Here is a 22,807-nt window from a genome sequence, read left to right on the forward strand (position 1 = left end):
CATATGGCCGTAGGCATTGGTAAAGAGAAAGTTTCCTATCTATGAATTCTTTAAATGGACAAAGTTATAATCAAACAAATAATTCTCTAAGCGTTAATAATTAGAACTCTTCAGAAGTGAGAAGAGATTCTTTGGTGGTTTCCCATGGACTGGACCCTTTCAAAAAAGGATGAACAGGGGGAAGCTAGGTGGCACAGTAGATAGAGTGCCTTGGAGACAGGAGGACCTGAGTTCAAATGTGGCCTCAGACATTAATAATTACTTAGTGTGTGAACTTGGGTAAGTCATTTAATCCCATTTCTTGCAAAAGAAAAAAGAAAGATGGAATAATGACTTGATAGATATAATATATAGATTAGGTAGAATATAAACAGCTAGGTGATGCAGTAGATAGAACACTGGACTTAGAATCCAGAAAACTTGAGTTAAAATCCAGCATTAACCATTAAATAGCTATGGTGACCCTAGGCAAATCACTTAACTTGTTTGTCTCAGTTTCTTCATCATTTTTTTAACAAAAAATTTTACAAATTTACATATTTTACATTTTACAATTGGGGATGATAATCACAATATCTGAGGGTAGTTTTGAGCTCAAATGAGAGAATATTTCTTTTTTTTTAAATATTTTTTTCCAATTATATATAAAGACAACTTTTAGCATTTTATAAGATTTTGAGTTCAAGATAATATTTCTCAAGCTTTTATAGTGCTGACATAAAGCAAATGCTATAGAAGTACTAGCTATATGATGATGATGATGAATTCTTGTCCAGGTCTAGCAAGTCAAGCTTTCTGGCCTATGGGAGTCCCCTTCAGTGCTCAGATTCTATTATTCTATTTTAAAAAAATCACCAGCAAGTTGTTCAAAATTGTGGCTAATTAAGGGTCATATAAATTCCCTACATATCAACTGTATTGGGATAGCTTGGTGGTGCAGTGGATGGAGCACAGGCCTTGGAGTCAGGAAGACAGTAGTTCAAATCCTGCCTGACACTTGAGACTTACTAGCTGTGTGACCTTGGGCAAGTCACTTTACCCTGATTGCCTTGCATCCAGGGCCTTCTCCAATCATCCTGATGCATATCTGGCCACTGGATCCAGATGATTGGAGGAGAAAGTGAGGCTGGTGACTTAATAAAAAAAAAGCACCCCCTCACTGAAATCCAGTTCAAGTGCTTGTCATGGCATCACCTCCTGATGATGTCATGATCTTCTTGAGAACAAAGGACAAACATCATAGTCATCATCAAGTGTGTTATTCTATAATTTTAAAAAATCTAATAATATGAGTTTGATTAAAGTTCCTGCCATTTTTCTAGTTCTGTTATTTTGGAATAATTGTCTCCTCCCCCACATATCTTGGGAATATATGTTAGTCTGAGAGTATTTTGAAAGAATAGATTTCTTCTTCCATGCATACCCTGATGAAGAACATAAGCACTGAGAAAAAGAGGTTCAATTGATCACCCCTAAAGTCAACCAGTATGGCAGTGTTAAGACTCTTTAGTATTTCAGACATTCATGATTTCATCAATGTGAATTCTCTAAAACAGAGCAATAGACCCTCTGTGTCTTAGGAGACTGTCTCTGACTATGGCTGAAAAGTCTCATCACCACTGGTTGTCCTTCTGGTACTAAGCCTGTTCAGTATGAACCAGGCCAGTCTTTGGGCAACAGACATACTATCCCCTGCCAGATCTGAACTTGAAGTCTTTCCAGCTTGGTTCAACCTGCCAGAGGTTGAATCCAGTTGGCAGAGCCTTTTCAACCCAGGGTGACCTCTACCCTATGAAGGAAAATTAATAAAACCTTTAAGACTTTTTAAAAATATGAAGTGTTTTGTAATTATGTCATACCAAAAAAACACTTAAAAAGTCCAAGTCCTTTGAAAGCAATGCTGTCTGTAGCTAAGTAAGAAATTATTTGACCTGATCATAGAATAGCTGTGTAAAAAGTTATAAAAGCATATTGACATTTCTTCTGCTATACACACAAGATGGATAAAGAACAAAAACTTATAGAATGTCGGGATGGCTGGTCCACACTTGTCATTGAATAAAAGTATTGTAGAAATAATAAACGTATAATATAGCAATTCTAATTCCTAGCATCTAAATAGCTTTGCAAAGTGCTTTTACATGTTTTACCACATTTGATCCTCACAACTGCCCTTTGAGGTAGGTGATGTTTGGTTTTACATGCAAGGAAACCAAGGCACAGAGCATTTAAATGACTTGGTCAAGATCACACAGCTGGGAAGTGTCTGAGGTATTCAAGTCTCTTAAATTCCTAATCCCATACTTTATCTAAGGTCTTGTTCACAGTCATATATCTAGTTTGTGTCAAAGATAAGCTTGAATCCCAGTTCACTGCTGTTTCCTTTAGACTATTATAATAGGAGACTGACTAATGGGGATGTTGTCCTTAAAACATGCTCAGAATTTTCTTTCCTGGCATGTTATGCAGAGCATTTCCTGCTGGGTTCTAATTCAATACTTGGAAGTAATTTAAAAATATGTATTTTTAATTTATGGAATAAACCAAGCATTTCCACAACATAATATAATAAAAAGATGGTTTCAGATGAAATTGCAAATCTTTTATGTACAATTTGCTATTCTTTTAAAATATGTAATAAAGTTATCATGTAAATTTCTTTTGTTCTGTTTTTCTTTTTCTCCCTCCTTACCCTATTCCAGTTAGAAACAACAGTTTCTTCATCTGTAAAATGGAGATAATGATAGCACTACTTGTGAGGCAACATGAAGTTAAGCAGTTTGCTTAGAATCGCACATTCAGAAAGTATATGAGTTTGTATGTGGCCACAGGACTTTAAGTCCCACTCTCTATCCTCTGTACCACTCACCTGCCCTAGATACTTTCTATTTATTCTTTTCAATTTAATGTTCAGAATATAACAGGAGAGGAAACCTTTTTTTATGATGTAATTGCTTCAGATTCATACCCTGACCTGATAACAGAGGTATAGTATTACTGGTATGAAACATACATAGCTAGAATTAATTTGTATTTAGAATCAGAATTTTATAGTAGGAAGGACCTTGGACATAATCTTCTCACTCTATTTTCTTTGTTATCATTGACTTTCACAAGTATGTTTTAAATTAAATTTTATTTTATTTTATTTTATTTATTTAATTTATTTAGTTTATTTAATTTAATTTAATTTAATTTAATTTATTTTATTTTTTAGTTTTTGCAAGGCAATGGGGTTAAGTGGCTTGCCCAAGGCCACATGGTCAGGTAATTATTAAGTGTCTGAGGCTAGATTTGAATTCAGGTACTCCTGACTCCAGGGCCGGTGCTCTATTCACTGTGCCACCTAGCTGCCCCTAAATTTTATTTTTTAATAAATAAATCTATTTTCTTTCACTTCCATTTTCCATATTGAAAAGAGAAAGAAAAGCAAAATCTTGTACAAAAACACAGGCATGAAAAAAATATCCTCAAATTGGTCATGTACCTGAAAACATGTCTAATTTGCAGCCTGAATCCACAGTGACTAGAATATGAAGGGTTCTATATAAATGCTATTCCTCCCTCCCTTCCTCCTTTGTTGATGTTGTTCACACTTGTTCTGGTCCTTTCTGATTTTCTGTGATCCCATTTGGGATTTTCATGGCATTTCCTTCACTAGATCATTTGACAGATGAGGAAATGGAGGTAAAATAAGGTTAAGTGACTTGCCCAGGGTAGCTAGAAAGCATCTGGGGTCAGATTTGAATTACTGAAGATGAGTCTTCCTGATTCCAAGCCCCCATGCTTTGCCCAATTCTTCCCTCTTCTATGATGCATCTTTACTTACATGCAGTCTATGAGTTTGCACAACCAATTGAAGTGTTGTCTTGTTCCCTCTCTAGTGATCCTGTTTGATTCCTATATAGGCAATATTTTCTTCCTTTTTTTCCTTCCTACCTTCCTTCCTCTCTCTTTCCTTTCCCTTTCTCTCTCTTTCCCTTTCTTTCTTTTCTGTCTCCTGCCTCTTCTTCTTGTTCCTTTTCCTCTTCTTCCACTTCCTCTTCTTCCACTTCTTCCTTTTTTTGTTTGTTTTTGTTGTTTTTTTTTTTTTTGCTGAGGTGTTTTTCCACCACCACTTCCTGTATAAACCACCTTTCTAGAGTGAACATTAATACCCACATCCATAGTTATTGTTGCAAAAGAAAGTACCCCAAGGCAAGATGTTTTTTGGCCATGGCCAGTCTGTTCCTTTTGTTTGACTTAACTGCTCTTTGCCATTTATTGCATAACCCTGTAAAATCTGTCTTTAATCAATTAATTTTGGATTAGTTGGAGGGAGCATTATGTTCCTGGCCAAATCTTTTCACTCTCATTATTGGGATTTTTGTTAAGCCTGCAAAAGATATTATGTCAGTTATGCTCCCCTTCCTGAGGTTTCATGAATTTCTTAATAATGCAGCGAACTTTATAAGACTGTGTCTTGTTCAACACATCAACTAATTAAACAGTTCCTTGTTATGCTTTCAGTTAGTCAATTAGCATTTATTAAGTGCCCACCATGTGCCAGATGTCAAACAAGGAGAAAGGCAAAGAATAGTCTTTGTTCTCAGGGAGCTCTCAGGCTAATAAGGGAGACAAACATCCATGTACAAACTAGATATATTACAGGATAAATTGGAGGTCTCTAGAAGTTCTCTTCCTTTGAATTTTCACTGATCTTTTTTTTGGTGGAGATGGGTTGGGAGGTGGTCTGGACCTTTGCAAGTTTGTGAAAACTCCCTTCACAATTGTACTGCATCTTTAATAGTGTCTGATTATACAGGTAGGACTCAAATCCAGGTCTTCTGGATGCTAATCTAGCCACTAGATTTCTGAAAAACAAAATCAGAAAAAAAAATTGAACTTTAGTTACTTTTTATTTTTGAATTGATTAAGAAATGGCCTCGGGGTGGCTAGGTGGTGCAGTGGATAAAGTACCAGTCCTGGAGTCAGGAGTACCTGGGTTCAAAGACACTTAATAATTACCCAGCTGTGTGGCCTTGGGCAAGACACTTAATTCCATTTGCCTTGCAAAAAAAAACCTAAAAGAAATGGCCTCAATTTGAATAAATACTATAGCTAATAGAATGTGGCTGACACTTCTCTCTCCTCAGTATTATCTTCCTCCTTAATATTGTATTTCAGTTACAAAATTTTTTCTAGGGTTAGCTAGGTGGCACAGTGGATAGAGCGCTGGCTCTGGAGTCAGGAGGACCTGAGTTCAAATTTGACCTCAGACACTTAATAATTTTCTAGCTGTTTGTCCTTGGGCAAGTCACTTAACCCCATTGCCTTAAAAAAAAAAAAACCAAAACCAAAATTTTTCTGGAGCCTTTAACTTCTATTTTCTTGAATGCCTCCTGACTGGTCCTAGTAGTATTTTCATTTTTCTGGTCTTTAGACTTGGTATCTGTTGTCAATAAATCTACATCCCTGTCTTTCATGACCACCAGCATTGCAATTCCCATTTGGGGCCTTATGCCAAAGAAGAGATTGGTTCACATATGCTCTTAAGTCCCAGTGAAGGTCTTATTTGAGGAGTGAAATAAGAGCATTTCTGTTTTTATGTCATCAAACCCTCTCAGTAAACTGATATGATGGATAAGAAGGGTGACTCTCCTCACTGTTTTTTTCCCCCTTAAACCAGGCACTCTACAATATATGGCACCTGAAATCATTGATAAGGGTCCTCGAGGATATGGTGCCCCTGCTGACATCTGGTCTCTGGGCTGTACCATCATTGAAATGGCAACAGGCAAGCCTCCATTTCATGAACTCGGGGAACCTCAAGCAGCTATGTTTAAAGTAAGGATGGTTTGATTTGCTTAAGGACCAATTGTATGTTCCAGAGGATTTACGTATTTGGTGTCTTGAAGATGAATGTTTTTCTATTTTGGTTTTTGTACCTGGGTGCTTCGGTAGACTTTTGGCAAATGGACTTTCTTTTTTCAAAGACTTTCAAAAATGTTCTCACTAGGTCTTGCCTGTAAGAATGATCCATCTTCCAAAGCAGACAAAATATGTTTTGTGGTATTCTGAAGAGGCGGCACAATCATGAGTGCTTGTCTAAATGTGAACTACCCCTCTGAGGACAAACCTTCATTTTTTTCCCTATCCTGCAGTCAGTCCTTGAAGTCAATAAGAAAAAAGATAAATTATTCCCACTACACACACACACACCACACTTCTGTATCTCTGCAAGATTTGGAAAAGGTCTGGAAGGTGCGTTAGATTGCTATTGGTCTATTAGACACTTGACCCCATTTCTAATACAATGAAAAGTCCATTTTGTTGGATCTCAGAAAGCCAAATTGTGGATAATGGAGTCACAGCTTAGTTATATAATGTGATTACACAGGCTATTATTCTTCATTGCCCTGAGTTAACAACACTGAGTCCCCATTTAGCCCTCCTCCTACAACTTCATCAGGTCCTGTGGCTTGGTCAGTAAGTCAGCAGTCATTTAAATTTAGACACATGGAAGAACCTGCCAATTAAGAAATAGAATTCTGATCCCTCTGCTATCTGGGGCCCTGGCTCTGCATTTCTTGAATGGTTTTAATTATGCCAATAAGTCTCTGACCCATGTAGAAAGTATTGACCCTGTTATGTTATTCTCTGTTAGACTCTTCCCTCTTATCTTTTCTCAGTCTAGCTTTCAAGAAAGTGTTGAATTCCATATCTAAATATAAAACTTTTTTAAATCAATTTTTTCAATTGATAAAAGCTTCCTCCCCCCTCCTACTTTACTACTTTTTCTCCCATATTGAAAAAGCAAGAAAAAATGTGTAGTTGAGCAAAATAAATTTTCACATTGGCATGTCCCCAAAAAATTCTTGATCTGTAATTTGAGACTATGCCCTCTCTGTCTAGAATTGAGTTGCACATTTTATCATAAGTAACTCTGGAGAAGAGGTCTTTGCATTCATTGCTCAGAGTTCCTAAGTCTTTCAAAGTTGTTTGTCTTTGTATAAATTGTTCTACTAGTTCTGCTTATTTCACTTTGTATCAGCTCATACAAGTTTTTCTGAAACCATCCCTTTTATCATTTAAAAAAATTTGTTTTAATCAGAAAAATCCACCTTCTAAGCCTCCCATTTCAATCTTGTCCTGCATTGAGAAAAAAGAAAAACAAAACCTACTGAAAATATCTAGTCAATCAAAACAAATTTTCACATTGACCTTATCCAAAAAATTTTTTTATCTCATACTACATTTACATCCTTTCCTTTCTGTCAGGAGGTAGGTAACATGGTTCATCACTAGTCCTCTGGAATTAGAGTAGGTCATAACACTGATCAGTTCCTAATATTTTCAAAATTGTCTTTGCCATATTGTTATCACTGTATAAATTGTTCTCTTGATTCCAAGTTCATTTGACTTGACATAAGTTCATATCTTTCCTCTTTGAAATCCTGTCCATCATTTCCCATAGTGCTACAGCATTCCATCACATTTATTATATTGTAACTTGTTCTGCCATTACCCAGTTTTTGAATACCTTCATCAAATTCTCATTCTTCACTACCTCAAAAAAAGCTACAAATATTTTTGTACATCCTTAGTAAGAGTTTGTTTTTCTTAGAACTAATCCCTATCTTAATGTCCTCCCTTTAATTCTCCCTCCTTTTTTTCCACCTCCTTTAGAAATAGACTTAGTTTTGCTGAATAAGTTAATACCTAGTTATAAGAGCAAATCCTTTGTTTTCTGGAACACTGCATTCAAGTTTCTCTGATTCTTTTTAGTGATGTATGCTAAACTGTATGATCCTGAGTGGTATTCCTCAGTACTTGGATTCTTTCTGGCTATTGACTAGATTTTTCTGTTACCTAAAAACTCTGAATTTTGGCTAAAATGTTCCTAGGAGGTTTCATTTGGGGTTTTGTTCATAAGGTGACTGGTGGATTCTTTCTATTTCTACTTGGTCCACTTTCCAAGGAATCATTTAATATTTTTTGAAACAGTATATCTAGGCTTTTTCTTTTGGTCTTGGAATTCAGGTAGTCCAGTGATTCTTAATTTTTTTCCTCTTTAGTCTATGTTGCTTTTGCTATGATATACCTTACATTTTCTTGTATATTTTCAATCTTTTTATTTTATTTTAAAATTTCTTGTTGTCTTTTGAGTTACTGGCTTCTATTGGTCTGTTTTAATCTTCAGGAAGTTTGTTCCCTTTCCAGTTATTTTTTCATAATTATCATTTCTTTTCCAGATGACTAGGTGACAACCAGGCTTGGAATCAGGAAAATTCATCTTTCTGAGTTCACTTCTGGCCTCAGACACTTACTAGCTGTGTGACCCTGGGCAAGTCATTTAACTCTATTTTCCCTGTTTTCCTCACCTGTTGAATCAGTTGGAGTAGGAAACGGCAAACTACTCCAGTATCTGCCAAGAAAACCCCATTTGGGGTCAAGAAAAGTTCAGACACAACTGAACAACAAACAAGAACAATATTTTCCATTTTTTTCTCAAGTGCTACTTCATTTATAAAAGTTTAAAAACTCAATTTAAAAATTCTTGTTTTGTCTCTTCCAAGTATTCTAGTGGAGTTTGTACCCTGGCTCTAGTTTCTCTGACGCTTAGCGTGTAGATGTTTTAGAATCATTCTCTTCTTTTGGATTTGTGTTTTGAGCTTCCCTGCTCTGACTCTTTATTGGGTGAATCTTTATTGTTTGATCATCTTTCTAACTTACTTCATGACTTCAGGTTTAATGTTAGGGCAGGACTCTGAGGTTATTTCCTCAGGGAAGATCTGATCTGAGTCTTTCACTGCTCTTTTGTGGTTTTGATGGTTGTATTATTCCAGTCACTCAGGGATAGATGGGAGTCTATAACCTTTCACTGTTTCCACAGAGGTCTAATCAAGAACAGAGTCTGATTACTGTCTCTCTCTCCTCCCCAATCTGAGGTCTGTAATTAATGACATTGATTTGGGTCTGAGTAACAGAGCCTTCTGCCAGACACAGCCCTATCAGCGCTCCGGAAAGTTTGGTCCGTCCAGGGCAACAGAACTATGTAGGTTTTCCATTGGTCAATGATTCTTGCCTTGCTCATTCCTCTGAAGGCCAGGCTAGAAGCTAGTGGTGTCTGCTTCTGTGGTTTAAGCTATAATGCTGTTACTTGGGACACCATCTAGGACCTCCCTTCCCAGAAACACCACTCCTCTGAACTGGTCTCCTCAGTCTGCTCTTCAACTGGTCTCCAGCACTTGGGAGTGGCAGCAAAGTTGCCTGTTTGTACTCATCCCCATCATAGTGCCCTAATTTTGGTCTAAGGCCACCTCTTGCCCTGGTGAGAGTGCTCTGCCCTGGATGCTCCTGTCCTGTCTGTCCCAAATATCCATTGACTTTTATCTGATCCAGACAAATGCAACATTTTTTAAATTTCCCTATCAGATTTGACCTGGAACATTTTCTAGAATAGTTTGGAGGAACTTTGTGGAGGAGAGGCTTATCACCTTGGCATCTTGGCTACCTTTTCATCAGTTCTTATATCACAAGGGTATTCCCATCACATTCTTATTCTTTAATTTGTTTGGTCATTCCCCGATTGATGAATACCCTTTCAGTTCCAATTATTTGTCACCACAAAAAGAGTTGCTCTAAATATCTGTGTGTGTGTGTGTGTGTATGTGTCTTTTTTTCTCTTTCCTTGATCTCTTTGGGGGTATAGATTGGTTTGTTTGAATTAGAGGGTATACACAGTTTAGTACATTTTATGCATGGTTTCTAATCACTTTCCAGAATAGCTAAACTAGTCACTCTAATATTTTCTGCTTATCTCTCAGAAACTAAGACTGAGGTGAGTTAAAAATTCAGCAAGGAAATATAAGACTTTAGGGGGAATGAGTGAGAAAGGTAGAAGAAGGGTTGAATTTGGTCCCAATGAGCAGAATTAGCAAGAACAGGGTAGAAATATCAAAGAGGAAAATTTAGGCTTGATATATGGAAAATTTTCCCAACATTTAGTGTTATCTGAAAGAGGAATAAGTTGCCTGTTCCCTCGCTGAACGTCTTTAAGCAAAAACTGTACAACCATTTATGGGATATGTTGTAGTGAAGTTTGTTTTTTGACTATGCTTTGGACCAGTTGTCCACTGAGGTTCTTTTCCAACTCAGAAATCTTGTGGTTCTGTGAATTTTAAAGTGTCCTGTGTATGCCAAATGATCCCAATGCTAGGCTTGTAGAGATTGTAGACATTAACTGCAGTGTAGGAATTAAAGAAATACCATTAGGAACAACATCCCTAGGTTACCTGGGTGGGTAACCTACGGAGGAATCAAGAAAATCACAGCATCAGGGATTCAAAATAAGGGAATTTCTCCTCTATCAACATGTTTTACATGAAGCAGGATCTGATAGAAAATAGAACAGTGCCAAATGCAAACAAAAGCATTTTTAGTTCCTGATGTCAGTATATAACTGAATGTTGGAACTTTCCTAATTTTAATTACATTTTCTTGCTAATAAATAGTTAGATGTAGGGCATTTGTTTAACCTTCCTTGAATCTGTAATATGTAGCTCTGTGATTGTCCTTCTGTATCATTGTCAATAAATGTCACTGAATATTCATTAGCATAATTATGTACCAGACACTGACTTAGCCAGGCTGCTAAGGAATGGGGGTGCAAAAGTAGGGGAAAAGAAAGACTATCCATTCCCTCTTAGAGTTTCTATTCTAAAAGGGTCAGAAAACACATAAAAGAGAGTTGAAAAGTAGATGGGAGGGGTTGGATAACCCCTGGTGGCAAAGAGTGAAGCCAGGCTGGTCCAGGGCCTTTCTTACAAAGTGGGTTCAGGGAAGAACTCACCAGTGAGAGAAGGACCTGAGGGGAAAAGGCAGCTACAGCATAGTGGTGAAGTCCAGAGAATGTTTTAGATTAATAGAGAGTTCTCAGTCCTTTTCTCATTTGACTGGCCAGGCTATACATCAGTATAGTAGAACTCTGAAACTATTGACTGCTGACTGTCTAACTAATACTGCTTCTCAGTGGCTGTGATCTGTGCAAATTATTGTATAATTATTTTGTTTATTAATTATTTATAATTTGAAATATTTATCGATATTTGTGTTTATTATATTTAAATTTTTTATTATGAATTTGATAAACACAAATATTTTAATAGACCAAGGAGAACAAGGAAAGAAGTATATGCAAACAAGCCATATTCAAAATAATTAACAGAAGGAAGGCACGAGAATTAAGAAGGGTTAGGAAAGGCCTCTTGTAAAAGGTGGAATGTTTATTTTATTTATTTATTGAAGGAAGCTAGGGAAAGGTGGGGGAAGAGCGTTTCCAGAGAAACTACCTGAAGTACAGATAACCTATGTAGACTCAAGGAGGGAGTCAGGTCTAATAAAAGAAATCCAAAACCAACATATAACAATCCCAAGGGGGAAGGCTGTCAAAGTATGACTGTGTGTACTCAATACACACCTGGAGATGCCCCTATTAGAATTTCATTAAGAAGAATTACTTCTAATTGCTCTAGAATTATTATTAAGGATTCTAGACACTTCACAGTGTTTTAATTGAGGTTGTGTCAGAGTAGTTTCCCAGCACTCTCTACTTCAATAATTTGTTACTCAACTGATTTTGTTATTGTTCTGTGATGGGGGACTTGCGTTTTCATCAGTGTAGAAAGCCCCTGCAGGGAGCTTCCTCTATTAATGCAGAGAAGGTCCATTGCAACTTTACAATTTTAGAGAGTTACTTAAGCCAGGCATGTTAAATCCCATGACCTGCAATGCTTCAAAATGTCATTAGAACCAGATCAAAATGTAATTGAGGAATGTCAATCAATAAACATTTATTAATGGGAGCACCTGGGTGGCACAGTGGATGGAGCACTAGCCCTGGAGTCAGGATGACCTGAGTTCAAATGCAGCCTCAGACACTTAATAATAGCTTAGCTGTGTGACCTTGAGCAAGTCATTAACCCCATTGCCTTAAGATAAAATTTAAAAAAATGAAGTAAAATCTTAAAAAAACCCATTTATTGGGGAGTCTAGGTGCCACAGTGGATAGAGCACTGGCCCTGGAGTCAGGAATACCTGAATTCACATCCGGTTTCAGACACTTAATAATTGCCTAGCTGTGTGGCCTTGAACAAGCCACTTAACCCCATTTGCCTTGCAAAAACCTTTAAAAAAAGGCAAAAAATAGTTCCTGTTCTCAAAAGGTTTACAGTCTAAGTATTAATAAATATTTTTTAAAATAAAAATACAATAGGAAATAGGCAATATTAACAAGTAGGGTTTTTTCTTTTAGGTTTTTGCAAGGCAATGGGAATAATTCATTTGCTCAAGGTCACACAGCTAGGTAATTAGTGTTGGAGGTCACATTTGAACTCAGGTGCTCTATTCAATGCACCACCTAGCTGCCCCCAACAAGTAGTTTTCTAAGTTAAGATGTGGCCTGAAGGCATCCTTATTTATGGTTTAATGATCCCCATTTCTATTTGAGTTTTTTTTTATCACTGAGCTAGAGCAGTGAGAAGCTATGACTCCCATCTTGGATCACAAGTCAGAGAATGGACTTAAGCCTAGCCTCCAAGGCCACCACACAGACTCTTTATTATGAGTAGTAATAGTTTTTAAGAGTTAAGAGGGGTGGCTAGGTGGCATAGTGGATAAAGCACTGGCCCTGGAGTCAGGAGTACCTGGGTTCAAATCCGGTCTCAGACACTTAATAATTATCTAGCTGTGTGGCCTGCGGGCAAGCCACTTAACCCTGTTTGCCTTGCAGAAATCTAAAAAAAAATAGTTAAAAGAACTAGGGACTGAGTCAGTGTCCATTAAGGAAAAAACTCAGTAACTTTGTTGGGGCTTTCCAAGGATTTGGTCTCTGGAAAAAAGTAACTTATGGGATTTGGAACTACATGTAGATAATGGGGAGGGAAATTCTATTTATGCTTTTGTTGTAGTATGGAAATCAATTCTTTGATAAAATCTGAAGTAGCAGATAATAAATTTGAACATTGAATTTGGAATCAGGGAGATGTGGGTTCAGACACTTGCCAGTTCTACGATCCTGTGTGAGCTTCAGTCTTCTTAGTTGTAAACATGGGGATAAGAGGAGCACTGTTGTGAGGATCAAATGAAATAATGTATGCAAATTTTAAAGAACTATATAAAAGCCACTAAGATGAAGAGGAGGAAGAAGATAATGATGATGTATTTCTGGTAAAAGGTATGAACACTCTGCAGCTTGGTAGCATGCAATGGGAATGGTGATGTCCATTGTAGTAACCTGGTGAGGCTGAAAGGATGGTGTGTAGTTGTCTTAAAACAGAAGAAATTAAAAGTATTATAAAACTTAAATTCATCAGAGGGTTTATATTTTGCTTCTATCCACAATATAGGTGGGCATGTTCAAGATACACCCTGAGATCCCAGAATCATTATCAACAGAAGCTAGAGCTTTCATTTTATTCTGTTTTGAACCTGACCCAAACAGACGAGTCACAGCCTCTGACCTGCTTAAAGACACTTTCTTGAAGCAGGTGAACAAGGGCAAGAAAAACCGAATTGCTTTCAAACCTTCAGGTGAGTTGTATCCATGAAGGAAAGTCAGAATGTCAGTTGAGTGCCATGTTAAAAAATCATGTGAATTATTGGACCACCCACAGGTTCTTCTTTCTTATTCATAATAAAAAATATGCCACAAAATGAAATGGAGCTAGGCTGCCCAACATCCCCTAAATGTGGAGCTTCACATAATGCTTCCATTTTGTGTTAAAGTTAGAGTACTGGGTGTAGTGTGTTTGGGATTTGTTGAAAATCTAAACAAATGAATGGTTGACATTAATAACAGAGAAGTACATTCATCCTTGGGCAGAATTTGAAGACAAAGACAAATAAGCCTACTTTATTAACATGCTTCATTTTCATTTGTGACCACAAAGCTAGGGTCAGTTGGGTTAAAGAGGGCAGTTTCAGTTCTTTTCCACATGCAGGATTTAGCATTTTTACATTTGAGGCTAGCAAGACCATCTGCTGGGCCAGACCTCAATTGAAGAATATACTGGGTGGATTTATGGGGTGCTGCCTCCTCTGGGAGTTGAACCTACTACAGGTTGTGAAAGCACTAGTTTTTAAATAACTTCTAGCACAGTCAGCCTAGTGGTAAATGATTCAGTATTTATCTTCAGATAGTAATCATTGGTTCTTTTTCATCTGGAGGACTGAAGATCAAAAATCACAATATTAAGATTTTTTGAGTATTTCTCAACATCTAATATCCATATTCAGTCTTACTTTCTTGCATTTGTTCTTGGTGTAATACCATAAAGGGAAGGAATCTGGTGGATTATTTCTATTTTGCATAGTAGGATTGTTGTCTCTTGGCTGTTTTTCTGCTCTTATTTTGGCTCTGGACATTTTCTCTAACTGTGCCCCTGATTGGAATATTCTCTCTCCTCAACTTTGTCTGCCTCCTTCCCTGTAACCCATATTTTTTATAAGAATTTTTTTTCATTCCCTCTTAATTTTAATATCCTTCTGTTAATTATTTCCTACTGATCATGAGTAGAGCTTGCTTTGTCTGTGATATGTGTGTGTATTTACATGTTCTCTCTCCCATTAGACTGTAAGATCCTTTAAGTCAGGAATTATCTTGATCTTTTTTGTTTCTGTAGCATTTCGCACATAAGAGGCATTTAATATATGTTGATTGATCAATCAGCAAAGTGTTTTCCCAGGCCCCAGCTCTGTTTGTGTTTGTGAACAGAAATAAAAACAGCCTTCTTCTACCTCTTTGGTCTTGTTTCTTTTCATCTTGCTTCATAAACTCTATTTCAGTCAAACTAGGCTTCTGATTGCCACCTAAACATGAAATTCTATCCACTGCCTTTGCTCAGGTGTCTCCCATTTCTGAAATGCCTACATTCTTCACTTCCACCTCTTGGAATCCCTAATGTCTTTCAGAATATCTCTCTGGTGCCGCCTGCTATAGGAAGAAAGATAGATGACATTTAATGAGTATAAATGGAAAGTCTTATACTTGGATTCGAAAAGTCAATGTGTAAGTGCGCAATATGAAAGGTTTGGGTAGATAATAGTGCAAAAGATCAGAGGGTCTTTAGTATATTATAAGTTCAAAACAATTAATAGTACTAACTGTTAATGTCATCTTAAGTTGAATTAATAGAGGCATAGTTCTCAGAGGAGAGAATGATGATTCCTTTAAAATCTGCCTTGGTTATCTGGAGACTTTAATTTAGTCAGGGTGCCACTTTTAGGAAGGACATTGAAGCTGGTGAACATCTTATGAGGAAAAGCTTTTGTTTTGGGCCCACTTCTTGCTATATAACCTTTCACATGATAACTTCATCAACTTCCATGAGTTTAATTTTCACCATGAGGGTGTTCTTTTCTAGATCCCTCCAAATTGTCCTCTCTGTCTCTCTGTCTCTCTGTCTCTCTCTAAGTTACTTCTTATAGCTTTGTATTTTACTTATCTTTATACATTTTGTAGTCTATAAATAGAATGTAAGCTTCTTAAGGACAGGAAAATGTTTCATTTAGTCTTGGTTTCACTAGCATTGGACACAATACGTCATACATAGTAGATATTAAATAAATTCTCGTTTAATTGGGAATTATTTCTCTGAGTGCTTTGAGCCTAATTTCTGTGCTTCCTTGTTTCCCCACTACTTAGATTACACTAGGAGTGTATCCCTTCCTCTGCCTGTCCCAGGGGAACAAGCCGGTGGCAGCAGCAGCAGTGAACCTGGCTCCATTTCTCCAGACTCAGATGTGCAACATGCCTTTTTTGAGAAGTCAAAGAGGTCGGTGTCAGAGGTGCAAGCTAAGCAGCACCTCTCCCAGTTACTAAGGTAGGAGTGTCCCCATTGTGACTGTTCTCCCAATGATGAACTTTCTAGTAAGGGTACCTTGAAACAGACATTTTCACACATTTCCAGTGGGCAACCAGATGGGCATGGAATATTGAGATTCAAATGCTTCTGGATTTAAATTTAACTCCCTTTAAGTGAATTTTTTTCTCATTTCTTTGTGGCAGTATGAACAAGATACACGTATTTCTAGGTCTAGAAAACATACTGCGTAGATAGACCCTCTATTGAATTATGAATGGGAGAGACATAGCTGCTGAGGCAACTTGGTAGTTGGATTGTCCAACATGGAGTCAGGAAGACAGATGCTTAATAAGTGTGACCCTAGCTGACTCATTTGCAGCTTTATTTTCCTCATTTGTGAAATAATTATGATGCCACCTCAAAAGAAAAATGAGAATATATGTGGAATGCTTTGTAAATCTTAAGTTGCTATTTGAATTCTAACGATTATGCTGTTCAGTCATTTTATTCATCAGTGTCCAACTTTTCATGGCCCTATTTGGAATTTTCTTGGCCAAGATACTAGAGTAGTTTGCTATTTCTTTCTCTAGCTCATTTTACAGATAAATCACTTCACAAACATTTATCAAGTGTGGGTGCTGTGAGCCAGGAGCTTACAATTTATGAGGGACATAAAATGTATGTTATACACATAAATAGGTATCTGCAGGACAGCTAGGTGGCACAGTGGGTAGAGTGCCAGCCCTGAAGTCAGGGGAACCTGAGTTCAAATGCAGCATCAGACACTTACTAGCTGTGAGACCTTGGGCAAGTCACTTAACTCTGCCTGTTATCCAGGTCCATTTCTAGTCATCCTGAATCATATCTGGCTACTGGACCTAGATGGCTTTGGAGGAAAAAGTGGGACTGATGATTTAGCACAGCCCCCCCACCCCACTCAAATCCAGTTCACTTGCATGTCATGGCATCACTGTCCTGAGGTCTTCTTTGAGAATAAAGTACAAATGTTATCATCATCACAGTTATCTACAAAATAGATATGGTGTGATGGAGAGGGGGCCCTAAGAAGTGGGGTGATTAGGTGAGTCTTCACTTACTGAAAATAGTATAAGATTCAGACAGAAAATGATTTCTCCTAGCTTCACATTGACTTAGAAAATCACAAGTTAACATTATTATCCATGTTGTATTATATTTTTATTTATTTTGTTAAATTTTTTCCAGTTACATTTCAATTGAGTTCTGGTTGTAGAGTTCTGCACCTCAGGAAAGAGTTTTTGACCCCAACTGACGTAAGAAATAGCAATTAAACTGAAAATGGAAAGAAACTAGAGATAGTAAAAGAGGCAAGTCAGGAAAACAAATTATATTCTAGCTCTAGGAAAAAGACATAGAGATTGGAGATCTCTATAAATGTAGCACAGTTTAATTGGATCTCAGCTGCAGAGTTATACAGAGGATTAATGTATAATTCTGGAAAGGTAAGCTGAACCCAGGTGGTAAAGGTCTCTAAATAACAGAGTTTAAAAGAGACCTCCTTGAAGACTCTATGCCTGTATTCATGTTTATTGAAGAGAGGAGTGACATGGTCACTCTGTCCTTTAAGATATGGTCAAGCTGTCCTTTAGTAAAAGAATGGAAGAAAGCACAAGATAAGTCGATATTGTTACTAACATCAAGTTAGGTGATTGGGATTTTGAGAGACTTTTTCCTCTTCCCTGGGTATAGTTATTGCATCTACTATATCTAAGCTGAAATGTCAGAACATAAATGAGTTATTCTAGTCAAGTCCCTTCATTTTAGAGATGATGAAACTGAGGGAGGTTTTAGGTGACTTGCTTATGGTCATATTGAGGGAGAGGTCATCTCATTTTGGAACTGGTGTTCTTTCTGTTGTGCCAGACTGAATCAATTCAAATTCAGTTTATTAGCGGTGAACAAAGCACCAAGTTCTCTGAGTGAGCTGAGCCTTAGTTTCATTATTCATAAAATGAGGATAAGGATAACACCTGCTTCACTGAGTTGTTTTCAAATTCAAGTAGAGATGTAGATAAAAATACTTTGGATACCTTACATAAATTTGAGCTACTGAGACTTCTTTGAATTATCTATTTCTTTTTGATGCTTGGGAGGGAAATAGAATATTATGAATTTATTTGCTTGCTTTCCCCTTATGAGGCCCCCACCTTTCACCCAGTCTTCCTGACTAGGCTGAGCTGTCTTTCTGAATTGTTAAGGGTTGTGGCTTTTTTTTTTTGCCATCCCCCCTCAGTGTTCCTGATGAGAATTCTGTCTCTGAAGATCGGAGTATGTCTCCATCCCTGGAGGACAAAGACTCTGGGCTTTTCCTGCTGAGGAAGGACAGTGAACGCCGGGCCATTTTGTACAAAATCCTCAGAGAGGAACAAGATAAAGTGGCCTCAAACCTGCAGGAATGTGTGGCTCAGGTGAGATGATTTTTAATGAGATCTTTTTGGGGAGACATTCTAGTCCATCAGTTCCCAAAGGGGAAGCCAAGGAACAACAGTAGGGCTAGGCTTATTTTTAACTCATCAGAATTCTTGCATTTACAACAAACACAGTGACATTTCCAAAATCCTATCCTTTTCTTTCCTTCTCCCTGGTTAAGGTCATTTTGGCAAAGCTTCCATGTTTACAGTTGATTCTAGATTCTACACTTCTGGTGATGAGCTAGCACCCTCTTGTGGAAATTTCAAATATAGACTAATTATAGAATTCAGAGTTATTAACTAATCAGCTCTGACTTCCAAAGATGTAACTCTGGATAGCAGGCCAGCACATTTGGGTAGCATGAATCCAAAATTTCCCAAATTCCTGAGAATTCATAGCTAATTTAGGAAATGATAGAATCTGAGACTTTTGTAAATCTTGAAACTATGTGGGGATAAGATATTAATATAATAATAATGATAATGATGACAATACAAATAATACTGAGGATACTTCTAATAAAACTTTTTAATCCTCCTGCAGAGGACAGATTTACAGATTCCCCAGGTAAATTCCTTTCTTTTCTCAATTTCTATAGGTTCAATTTTTTTCTCCTTTCCAACTCTTGCCATATATATATACACACACACACACACACACACACACACACACACAGATGCTCTCCCTCAAATACCAAGTCACTCACTTACTCAACCTATTCAATTTCCCATAAGCCACACACAAATATAGTTATACCCTTAACCTTGCCATTACTCACAAATGTACCATCTCTGTGTTCAAGAATTCTGAAATCCCCTTATCTGACCAAAATCCCATGACTTTTCATTTCTCCCTCTCTCTTCCCTTACAAAACCCTCTTCTTCCTTTATTCCCTTAATCCTTCACTTATCTCCCCTATACTAGTCATTCTCTCCTCTTCTCCCTATCTGGACCTCTTGATGAACCAATTCATCTCTACACTGTCCTCTTCTCTTAAACCACTAATTCCTGATTACACCCAGCTAAGACTAAGTCTTGGATGTTCTCACCATTTATCCTTCATTTCTACATATATGAAGGTGGAAAAAAATCATGCACCTGTTCTGACTGGGTCAGCTACAAATCTATGTCATACTGGGCCTTCCCTGCTTTTAGGCAATCATTTATCAGCTCACTATCCCACTCTCCATGGTGGCTCTTCCAAACCTTTACCTCTTTCCTCAAACTTCTCATGGTTTCCCTTCTCTCTCTCTCTCTCTCAACTCACCTCATATTTTATTTTTTTAAGTTCATCTATTTTATTTTTTTAACATTCATCTATATATACTTATGCATATTTTTAAGTTACAAAATTTCCTTCCACAATCCCTTCTCTGTGGCAGTCAGGTTAGCATATTTTTGATAAATGTTTACAGATTAGTCATTTTCAGTATGAGGAATTAGGATTAAGAGAAAGATGTACTTAAGAGATAATTTTTATAAGGTATTCAACAGATTTTGAAGTGTTATTTTTTATTTTTGTTTTGTTTTTCTTCCTCTGGATGGGGATTGTACAGTCAATCTAATAGGGTTGTCCTTGCTCTCTCAACTGCTGAGAGGAGCTGCTTCCATCAAGGTTGTTTATCTAATAATGTTATTATTAATGTGTACATTGTTCTCTTGGTTCTGCTCCCTTTGCTCATCATCTGATCCTGTAACTCATTCCATGCTTCTCTTAGAGTCAACCATTTATGGTTCCTTATAGAACAATACTATTCCATAGTATTCATGTATCATAACTTATTTAGCCATTCCCCAATTGATGGGCATCATATTCTATTTTTTAAAAAAATTGAAGTCATTTGCTGTGTATTCCCTCTTCTCTCCTATTCCATATATGTCTTCTGCCTTTCTCTTCTCCTTTACCTCTGTCTCACAGGACGAAATGGCCTTACTCCTTACCCTCTACCTGCTCAGCCCTATTCTTTCACTTATTTTCAAACTCTCTTTCTCTATTGGCTTATTTCCTGTTACCTGCAAATATGCCCAATTCTTCCCATCCTTAAAAACCCCAAAAAATCTAAACTTAAAAGACCCCCAAAATCTTTACTTGATCTTCCTTTCCTGCTCATTATTGTCCTCTGTCTCTCTATGAACTACTTCATTTGGTGATCTCATCAATTCCCCTGGAATTAATCATCATTTCTGTGCTGATCATTTTCAAGTCTTCCTATCCTGCTCAAACTTTCTACTTACCTTTAGTCTCCCATCTCTACCCCCCTTTCAGATATCTCAAACTGAACATTTAAAACTATGTTAAAAAAAAAAAACCCAAAACCTGGGGTAGCTAGGTGGTGCAGTGGATAGAGCAATGGCTCTAAAGTCAGGAGTACCCAAGTTCAAATCTGGCCTGAGACATTTAATAATTAGCTAGCTTTGTGGCCTTGGGCAAGTCACTCAACCCCATTACCTTAAATTAAAAAAAAATTCCAAATCCTTATTACCTTTCCCTTTACCATCCCACTTCTTACCTTCCCTCTTCATTATCTCTTGCCTCCCAGAATCTATTTGTTGCCAAAGACTAACAATTTCACCTTTGCAAGCTCTCTCAAATATTCTCTCTTCTGTCCTCTGAGACTGCTCCTACCCTAGTGTAGTCCTTTGGAGGTCAGTTTGTCTCTTTGGGATTCTGTTACATTCCTGTAAGCTTAAGCACAATAAAATCCATCAGAAGGACTTTTTCTCCAGCATTAATTAGATTAGAGGCCTGTTTACATTGGATTAGGTCTAGAGATAAGAAATTTGCAAAGGCTTCTCTCTTTATAATAGGAGGTGATCAAAGCTGGAGTGATTTCTAATTGCAGATTCTTTGGGGGCATGCAAATTTATAGTGACAGGAAAAAAATAAACTTTTTGATTAAATACACTGCTGAACTTAGTCCAGGTTCTTTAAGACTTGAAAGGTTTCCCTTTCTTCTTGGACATGTTTATGAAATTAATTCTGTTTTGTTTTGTCAGAGTTCTGAAGAGTTACACCTCTCAGTTGCTCATATCAAGCAGATAATTGGAATTTTGAGAGACTTCATCCGTTCCCCTGAGCACAGAGTTATGGCTTCCACTATATCTAAGCTAAAAGTTGATCTAGACTTTGACAGTACTTCCATCAATCAGATTCATTTGGTGCTGTTTGGATTTCAGGATGCTGTAAGTCTTTTGTCTGAGCTCTGCTATTGCTATAGAAATTTAATGAGCCAGCCCAAATAACTAATAACTGATATCATGAAAGTCTTAATAAGCTGCTCTTTAGTCTTCCCCACCAGGGAATCTGGCTTTTCCTGTTTCTATATTTTCCCAAACTCTTGAATTTCTGTGTGATTTCACTATACTCAAGTATAAGAAGTATGATCTTTTAATGTCTCTGCAGAGTCTTATAAACCATGGACACAGAGTTTGAGTATGAGAATTATGTATAATTTGGAATGATAACCTCTGAAAAGTCATGGCAGTCAATTGGTCTTTCCTAACAAACTATGTTTTGAAGGGAGGGAATGGAGAACATATTTGACCATCCCTATATAACAGATTGGTCTCTAAGGTTGTTTTAACCTGATGGTTTTTTTCCTTCCAAAATTTATTTTTAGGTGAGTAAAATCTTGCGACATCATTTAATCAGGCCCCATTGGATGTTTGCAATGGATAACATCATACGTCGAGCAGTGCAGGCTGCTGTGACTATTCTCATTCCAGGTAAAGTCACATCCAATTAATTCAAGTTAGAGCTTCAACCTGCCAGTGAAAACCTTGATAGAAGGTCAATCAATTGGCATTTATAAGTCTGTATAGGGTTACATTTATTAAGACTTGTAAGGGTCTTTTCTAAATAGGATGAAATTACAAGTCAGATTTAAAAAAAAATGCTAAGCATTGTGCTCTAGGGGCTGCTGATATAAAGGTAGGAAAACAATGACCTAGTCCCTACCCTTAATGAACTGGCAGTCTAGTAGAGAGGGGGATAAGACAGGTACAGAAAGGACTTCTCTTGCAAGAGGGCCCTAAGGAAGAGTCCTTGAGTTTCTGCCTTTTCATTTGTCCCTTTGGACAATTTCATTAGCTCCCTTGCTTTCAATTTTCACCTGGTGATTCTTTAATCCAGTTTATCAATTCCAACCTTTTTTTCCAGTCCCATTTTCCATTTCTAACTACCTGTTGGATATTATTGCTTGAATAACCTACTAGCACCTAAAACTAAAATCATCATCAAGTTTATGTAAAGAATTAGAAAGCACTATATAAATGATAGGTAATAAACAAAAACTCTCCCTCTTACCAGCCCCTTTCTGAAACCCTGTGGACTATTTTCATAATTGATACTCACCCAGTAGCTACTAATTTGTACCTTGTAGATTTGCACTTCTAATATTACAAGGCCCTACTGGATGTTTCCCATTATCTATCATATTAATAGACACGATCAGCATAGTAAAAACATTTATTAAAATGGCATATCATCTGCTATAAAAACAGCTTCCATA

The 22,807-nt window shown here is 37.2% G+C and overlaps 1 protein-coding gene across 2 annotated transcripts in view; it reads left to right on the forward strand.

Moving 5' to 3' along the window:
• The window catches only part of MAP3K15 (mitogen-activated protein kinase kinase kinase 15), a 142,964-nt gene that overhangs the window by 107,237 nt on the left and 12,920 nt on the right, over positions 1–22,807 (forward strand). For both annotated transcript variants that reach the window (XM_074214296.1, XM_074214297.1), the window contains 6 exons: positions 5,669–5,826; positions 13,389–13,572; positions 15,686–15,863; positions 18,118–18,292; positions 21,294–21,479; positions 21,917–22,022. In XM_074214296.1, the coding sequence (XP_074070397.1) occupies positions 5,669–5,826; positions 13,389–13,572; positions 15,686–15,863; positions 18,118–18,292; positions 21,294–21,479; positions 21,917–22,022 (987 nt within the window). The remainder of the gene's footprint in view (positions 1–5,668; positions 5,827–13,388; positions 13,573–15,685; positions 15,864–18,117; positions 18,293–21,293; positions 21,480–21,916; positions 22,023–22,807) is intronic.

This window comes from Macrotis lagotis, chromosome 1 (assembly GCF_037893015.1).
Source record: "Macrotis lagotis isolate mMagLag1 chromosome 1, bilby.v1.9.chrom.fasta, whole genome shotgun sequence".
Classification (NCBI taxonomy): Eukaryota; Metazoa; Chordata; class Mammalia; order Peramelemorphia; family Peramelidae; genus Macrotis; species Macrotis lagotis.